The 7,942-nt window shown below is 42.0% G+C and overlaps 1 protein-coding gene across 1 annotated transcript; it reads right to left on the bottom strand.

Moving 5' to 3' along the window:
* Window positions 1-220: 220 nt before the first annotated feature.
* Window positions 221-1,422, bottom strand: LOC125908357 (piggyBac transposable element-derived protein 4-like). The gene is made up of 2 exons (XM_049611071.1): window positions 1,095-1,422; window positions 221-446 (listed from the first exon to the last, which is right to left on the bottom strand). The coding sequence occupies exons 1-2, from the start codon at window positions 1,402-1,404 to the stop codon at window positions 259-261; spliced, it is 498 nt and encodes a 165-aa protein (XP_049467028.1). The 5' UTR covers window positions 1,405-1,422; the 3' UTR covers window positions 221-258.
* Between the last annotated feature and the right edge of the window lie 6,520 nt (window positions 1,423-7,942).

The raw sequence follows: 7,942 nt of genomic DNA, 5'->3' as shown, positions 1-7,942 counted from the left end.
TATGTGGCTGACGGGTTTTTTTTCCGATCGGGCCACGTCAGCCACATAGTGGCTGGCACATTACACATTAGAAAAGACGTGTTACAAGAGATAAATTTGCACGTATTTGATCGGTTCTTCACAATGCTTTTCTTTCACGGTTATTATTTCTTTAAAACAATGATTAAAATATCAAAATGAGTTTCTATTGTTTTCATAAATAAATGACAATGAGAATGAACAATAATTATAAGATCTTGGAGTTCATTTATTCATCCTTTACTTTTGATGCACAATCTTAAAACACTCATCACAAAGTTGAGGTTGATCGGGACAGCTTGGACAATACGTAAACGATCTTTTCACAGTTTCACGTGCCTTTGATCGGCCCATGCTTTGCCTGTCATTGTTGTAGCATCGTTTGCATGCGCGTTGCATTTTTTTCCCATTGGCATCTTGACGGATGGCTAAAACATGATTTTCTTGTTGCGGGCTGAATTTGGTTGTGTTTTTGACGGGTAGTTGTAGCAATTCCGAAGCAATCATCTCCCTAAATTCTCTTATTCCGATGTTTCTCTTTGTTGCAGTTTTAAAAACCACTAAGGCGTTTACTGCAGAGGTTCCCAATAAAAGCTCGATTCCTAGCTTACGGTACCATTTGACGCCTTTCCTCATTGTTGTGGCATATGAGACCATTTGGTCCGAATAATCAATCCCACATTTTCCTTTGATATAGTCTACTACAGCTAGTGGTTTTAGATTTGTAGCAGGCTGATTCGAGTAACATTTTTTTGTAGTTTGTACCATGTATGGAGCATGCTTCGTTGATAACATTCTTACGTCGCGAGAGTCTTTCCATTTCAGAACCACAATTCCGTTTTCGTCTTCTTTTGCAATCATTTCACCTTTTTTTAATTTACAGTCCAAAACATCTCTTGGCATGGATTTTTTGTTATGCCGTAAGGTTCCTACAAGATGAGTTTTCCGATCTAAGCATGTTAAAGCCAGCTCATAGCTTGTGTAGAAATTGTCAACATATAATGTTCGTCCTTTTTCGAAAAGTTTTTCAGCAAGTTTTATACAAACATTATGAGCCAATCCAGTTTCTCTGATACCCTCCGAAGACTTTCCAGAGTAAATTTTATAAGCCCATGTGAATCCTTCGCTTGAACATAACTTAAACATTTTAATTCCGTATTTATGCGCTTTACTTGGAATGTATTGTCTAAAGATGAGTCTGCCACGCCATGGAATCAATGTTTCGTCAATAACGATGTTTTCTCCTGGTGTGTACACTTTCTGATACTTTTCTTGTAGTTTATCCATCAAATTTATTATTTTTCCTTGCCGATCTTTAGGGGATATGGACGTGTTTTCGGTGAAATGGAGATTACTGAGTAATATCTCGAACCTGTTCCGCGACATAACGGTAGATGGAAGCTTTAAATTGTATAATGTATTTTTGGACCAACAATTTGCCACTGGGTTTACTTTTACCAATCCCATCCATAGCAATAATCCAAGGAATTTTTTCATTTCTGCCGAATTAGTTGGTTTCCATTTGCTCATTCGTGCTCCTTGGGATAATATAGCATTATCCAACTTTTGTAAAGCATATTTGTTTGTTTGGGTTACAATCATTTCAATGATTTCCTGGTCGACGAATAATTGAAACACGTTATAAGGTGTCATATCCAAAGGCGGCAAACTTAACTGATTTTCTTTCACAAAAGCAAATGATTTTTGTCGACCGGTAAATTCACTCCATGCAGTTGATTGGATTGTGCTTTTTTGTTGCGGTAAGCCCTCGTGATTTCTTTCTTCTTCTAACTCCAATTCTCTAAAAACATCTGGAAGTGAAGATTCGTCACAATCACAATCACTACCATCGTAATTATCAGACTCAGAATCAGAGGATACTATTCTGTTTCTAGTATTCTTTTTTGGTATTCTGATGTCTTCCTCCGGTCTCGTAGTACAGTCGTCAACTCGTACGACTTAACAACATGCCCGTCATGGGTTCAATCCCCAAACAGACCGTGCCGCCATACGTAGGATTGACTATCCTGCTATGGTGGGGAATCAATTAGTCACTGAAAGCCAAGCCCACAAGTGGGTACAGGCAGGCCTTGACCGACATCGGTTGTTGAGCCAGAGAAAAAAAAAAAAAAAAAAAAGATGTCTTCCTCATCGCTACTCTGTGCTTCGATTAACTTTGGCATGTTTGCTTCAAACATTTCTTGGGGTGATCAGTGAACCTTGCGCTTAAAAATCCGAAGTGCCACTAAAGTGATCAAAACAGCAGGTGTTCAACCCAGCGAAAAAAATCATCACCTCGTAGGGAAGCACACAGTTGAACAATTGATTATAGGTAAAAAATAGGAATTCATAGAAGTGATTTTGTCAGAATCTGATACATCCGATTCCCTTGCAAGCAGTAGTTGGAGTTGGAATGTCACCGACTTTTGCGAGAGGTAAAGAAAGAGAAGGGAAGGGAGGGGAGGGGGGGGTTCCAAGAATGAAATTCCAAGGAAATTAGCCCAACAAACAACATTGTGGAGCGACTGAAACAACAATTGGTGAATTTGATTTAAAGGAGAAAAAATGCAAAAGCAGATGCAATCGTTTCAAAGAGTGATTCCGTGGCCTGACGGGGCAGTTCAGTGGGCATGTATGGTGGCAGACAACGTGATAAATTGAACTGTCAACCAAGTATCAAATGTTCAATTAAAAAGCATGCCAACTAGTTAGCGTTCAACTACAGTCAGAATTCAATAGTTGAACGTTTTTGAAGTTGGATTGCTTTTTAGTTGAACGCTCGATAGTTGGCTGACAGTTCAATTTAAAAGCATGCGTTTGTATGGGAATACCGGTTTTGGAAAATTTCACAAAATTCTCATGGCCTGCTGAGAAAAAAAATCATTATTTTTTGTATGGAAAAACGTGTCAACTAAAAAGCACATATTCAACAGTCAGGATCCACGTATAGATCCATAGTAGGCAATGATAAAAAGCATCATGCTGAATTGTTTGGAGAGAGTAGTGAAGCTGAGTCAAGTAATATGCAGACAGCAACGTCAAATGTAGCGTTCAGTGAACACCCCTATTGTGGTAAGTGCAAAATTAAAAATTTAAATTTGTGACCAATGGAAATTAAACACAATTATAATACTTATTTTTATCTACACATTGCAGAGAACCATCCTTGTCCTTTTGATGAATACATCTTGCAAGAAGAATACGTCAGTGATTTGATTACTATCGATGCATTCGACGATACGGAAGTACATGAAGAGGTCGACGAAGATTAAGATGAAGCTGAGGAAACTATTCACAGTACACAAGAGTCTCAACACGAGGAGGAACCATTTGATGAGCTTATTCGAAATTTATCATTAAAAACATACCAAACACATCTAGCTCTAAATGGACTATTAGACATTTTACGTAAAAATCGGACTATCAGCTGCTGAAAGATGCGCGCACGTTGCTTAAGACAAGGCAATGTGGAAAAGAAACGTACCTCCTATAGCAGGGGGAGAATTTTGATTCCCTGGAGTATCAAAATTCAAAATTCAAAATTTTGATTCACTGCACAACAGCACTGGAAAACAGTTTTGGCCCATATTAATGAGCATTCAAGAAATGCCGGAAGTTCCAGTATTGATGGTTGGCAACTTTTTTGGTGAATCGAAACCAAAGATATGAAGTGTAAATTAGTAGCTAATTAAACAGGTTATAGCAGTTTAGTGTTTGTTCCATATCTTAGAACATTAACTAATTAGAGGTAAAATGTAATTTAAACTATGTTTTAGAAATAAAATCGAGCATATGTAATTGATTGGAAGTTCGTTTTTTAATTTCAGCCTTTTTAATTCACATGTTAATACTATGTACTAAAGATGTTCATTTTATCACTGTCTTAGAATCATAAATGTTTGTAAATCGATATGTTTATGTTGCATGAAACAAAATAGAAAATAGGTTTAAATAAACGTTTCATTACATTATCACAACCAGAGTTATCACATTAATAGTAAATAAATATCATTAAATAAAATAAATAAATAAATTTAAAAAAAATAATAAATAAATTAAATAAATTAAATAAATATCATAGCATATTTACATTTTTCGTAATTCTATTCCAATTTGATCTCATTAGATAATAATAGAGTATATACACGTGTTTGAAAAAAAGTAATACATCGCTTTTCGCGATTTTTTTAGTATGACATACACGCTTTCGCTCGTCTTTCATATTAATGCATTCATGTGCATGCTTAAGCTTACGCTTTATAAATTCGTGTACATAGTTCATGTCCTCTTCAATTCCCAAATGGTTAGTGGCGACAGCTTTCATAAGCCGCAATACATTAATGTAACGTTCGAAAGGAATTTTTGTTCCAGCCAAACCGTCCCAGCTGCACGTTGCAAAGAATTTTTTTTCAAATAAAATATTTATAGCCTGGTGTAGCCTATTGTTAGCATCTTGACGGTCGATTTCAGAATCAATTTTATGTAGATAAGACTAGAACAAAAATTCATCAGCTCCTAATCTTTGTTCAACGTCATCGAACTCTTGAAGGCTCGATACAACAGTGAGTTGAAAGGCCTGAGTATTTCTGCGCGTTCCTTGCATTGGTTGTACGATGGAAAGTATGTCCATCGTATAAACCAAAATTTGTGCGTTACGAGCATCCAATTTAATGAGCGTATTCCGCCAGCGCATGCAACAATTATGTCCATGGCACTCGGATGGCAACATACTTGGGGAATCCAACCCAGCAACTGTGTCACGCAAAAGCACAGCTGAAGCCAACGGTTGCTGTTGGCCGACAATACCAGTCGGTTCTGGTTGTAGCAGACACAGTCGTCTTGTTCTCGTTAAAACAAGCCGATGTGTTTTGCAATTGTGAATCAGCTGTCGCATCAACACTCATATCATCTGATACGAGGGAGTCGAGCAGCTGTGCCACAACGGCATCATCACCACCGGAAGCCGCCGCTTGCAACGACGAATGGGCAGTTGAACTCGGCTGCAGCTCCCCGATGCGTCGAGCGATTCCGGGCGGTCTAGCCGCAACAGCAACACCACCACCAGAATCCGCTTGCACCGTTGAACATCTAGCTGAGTTCGGCTGTAGTCCGTCGTTGCGTCGAGCGATACCGGGCGGCCGCATCACAGTAGCAACACCACCATCAGAAGCCGCTTGCACCGTTGAACGTGCAGCTGAACTCGGCTGTAGTCCGTCGATGCGTCGAACGGTTCCGGGAGGCCGTGCACCAACAACAACACTACCACCGGCAGCCGCTTGCAACGACGAATGGGCAGCTGAACTCGGCTGCAGATCACCGATGTGTCGAGCGATTCCGGGCGGCCGTGCACCAACAACAACACTACCACCGGCAACCGCTTGCAACGACGAATGGGCAGCTGAACTCGGCCGCTGGTTCCCAATGCGTCGAACAGTTCCGTGACGGCAGTGTCACAACAGTAACGCCACCACCAGCAGCTACTTGCAACGGCGAATATGCTACTGAAGTCGGTTGCTGCTCACCAAGGCGTCGGACGATTTCAAACGGCAGTGTCACAACCGTATCACAACCACCAGCAGTCGCTTGCACCGTTGGACTTGCAGCCGTACTCGGCTGTTGTCCATCGTTGGGTTGCTCTGTTCCGGTTGGCCGTGTCACAAGAGCAACACTACCACCGAATGCAGCCGACACCGTTGATGAAGCAGATGCCGTGGCTAGTTGTCCCTCTTCAAAACGCGAAACTGCTCGCACATCTATACAAGCCGGGATCCGGCCTAAACAAAACAACAGTTCATCCCGGTTTCCTTCAACTAGACGCGCTTCGTTCCCCGGTGAAGACATGATGTTTTTGCTGCACATAAACACAAAAAGGTATGAATTTTATGGTTGTTTAACTTTTCATCACAATAACTTACACTTCCTATCTTTTTATTTCAGTAATACCCTGTAAACTATATCATATATCGATTTATAACACTGTCCTGATGCTGTTGTTTACGTTTTGAAGCCGGTTTTGTGAATGATGCGCTGTCAGCCTAATAAAAAATGGAAGTGTAGAAATGACACGCACACTATTACCTTAGCATGCGGCTCGAAAGAACACGAACACATTGACAACAGCGGAGCGCACCGTGCGTTACGGGTGGGGGGGGGGGGGGAGGGCTCGCGTGAGTGGGTAACTCATTCGTCGAAGAGACACTGTATTTCGACAGCGTCACTCAAATCACTCAAAAAATACACTCATTTTGCCGGACGGGGAGAGTTCGCATTCTGTTTTACACGCGCGCTTCACTAACACCAATACAAATACCGTGCTCTGACGAGCCGTCTGTGAATGTGTGTGTGTGTCTTCTTTCAGCGAGCTCAACTTGGAGCTGCTCGTCACATCGTGTTATCTCGCTTACACTACAGCATCGAACCATCGCTCCGTATGTCCCCCCTCCTACGCGTACAAAACCACCAGTACAGCGCAACGCTTTGTCGGAGATGGTTGTGCGCGTTTCGTTCTAAGTCCCGCGCGCAGTGTTTGTGCGTTGATGCGCATTTCGTTCAAAGTCTCGTGCGCCGGTGTGTTTTGATAAAGTGTGAAGTGAACAGTGTGTACAGACGCACATGCGTGCATCGACAGGTAAGAATTTGCTGAACAGAGGCAACGCAGATTGTCGACAAGTTTCCCGCAGCTTGGCTCGACCCGGTACTTTACAGTATGACGCCATTCGTGAGTATGAAGGATTCTAAATGTGTTGTGAAAGTGTAATTTATGTTTCAATAAAGTGTTTATGTAACCAAAAATGACCGTGTTTGTGTTTGTTGTTAGAATAAGTGCGTATTTGAGATCGTGGCAATGAATGAAAGAAAACGAGAAACGAAAGAAACAAATATCTTTGGATGTGTTGGTAGCATGATTTTATAGAGCACAACACATTGAGAACTGCAGAGCGCACCGTGCGTTACGGGTGGGGAGGGGGAGGGCTCGCGCGAGGGTGTAACTCATTCCTCGAAGAGTAACCCCGTCCGGCAAAATGAGTGTATTTTTTGAGTGATTTGAGTACCGTCCCCCGTTAGCAGTTACTCTTAGAGGAATGAGTTACACCCTCGCGCGAGCCCTCACCCTTCCCACCCGGAACGCACGGTGGGATCGGCAGTTCTCAATGTGTTGTGTTCTTTCCAATCATGCTACCAACACATACAAACATATTTGTTTCTTTCGTTTCTCGTTTTCTTTCATGCATAGACACGATCGCAAACACGCACTTATTCTAACAACAAACACAAACACGGTCATTTTTGGTTACATAAACACTTTATTGAAACATAAATTACACTTTCACAACACATTTAGAATCCTTCATACTCACGAATGGCGTCATACTGTAAAGTACCGGGTCGAGCCAAGCTGCGGGAAACTTGTCGACAATCTGCGTTGCCTCTGTTCAGCAAATTCTTACCTGTCGATGCACGCACTGCATGTGCGTCTGTACACACTGTTCACTTCACACTTTATCAAAACACACCGGCGCACGAGACTTTGAACGAAATGCGCACCAACGCACAAACACTGCGCGCGGGACTTAGAACAAAACGCGCACAACCATCTCCGGCAAAGCGTCGCGCTGTATTGGTGGTTTTGTACGCGTAGGAGGGGGGACATACGGAGCGATGGTTCGATGCTGTAGTGTAAGCGAGACAACACGATGTGACGAGCAGCTCCAAGTTGAGCTCGCTGAAAGAAGACACACACATTCACAGACGGCTCGTCAAAGCACGGTATTTGTATTGGTGTTAGTGAAGCGCGCGTGTAAAATAGAATGCGAACTCTCATCGCAGCGCGTTTCTCCTTGCTTCCTCAAGCTTCCTCATACCCCTTGGCCTGAATCACTCAAAATTTGGGGTCTCATTGTTTGCGTGGACTGCTAACGGGGGA

Source organism: Anopheles coluzzii, chromosome 2 (genome assembly GCF_943734685.1).
Source record: "Anopheles coluzzii chromosome 2, AcolN3, whole genome shotgun sequence".
Classification (NCBI taxonomy): domain Eukaryota; kingdom Metazoa; phylum Arthropoda; class Insecta; order Diptera; family Culicidae; genus Anopheles; species Anopheles coluzzii.
This window is presented reverse-complemented; position numbering and strand designations above follow the sequence as displayed.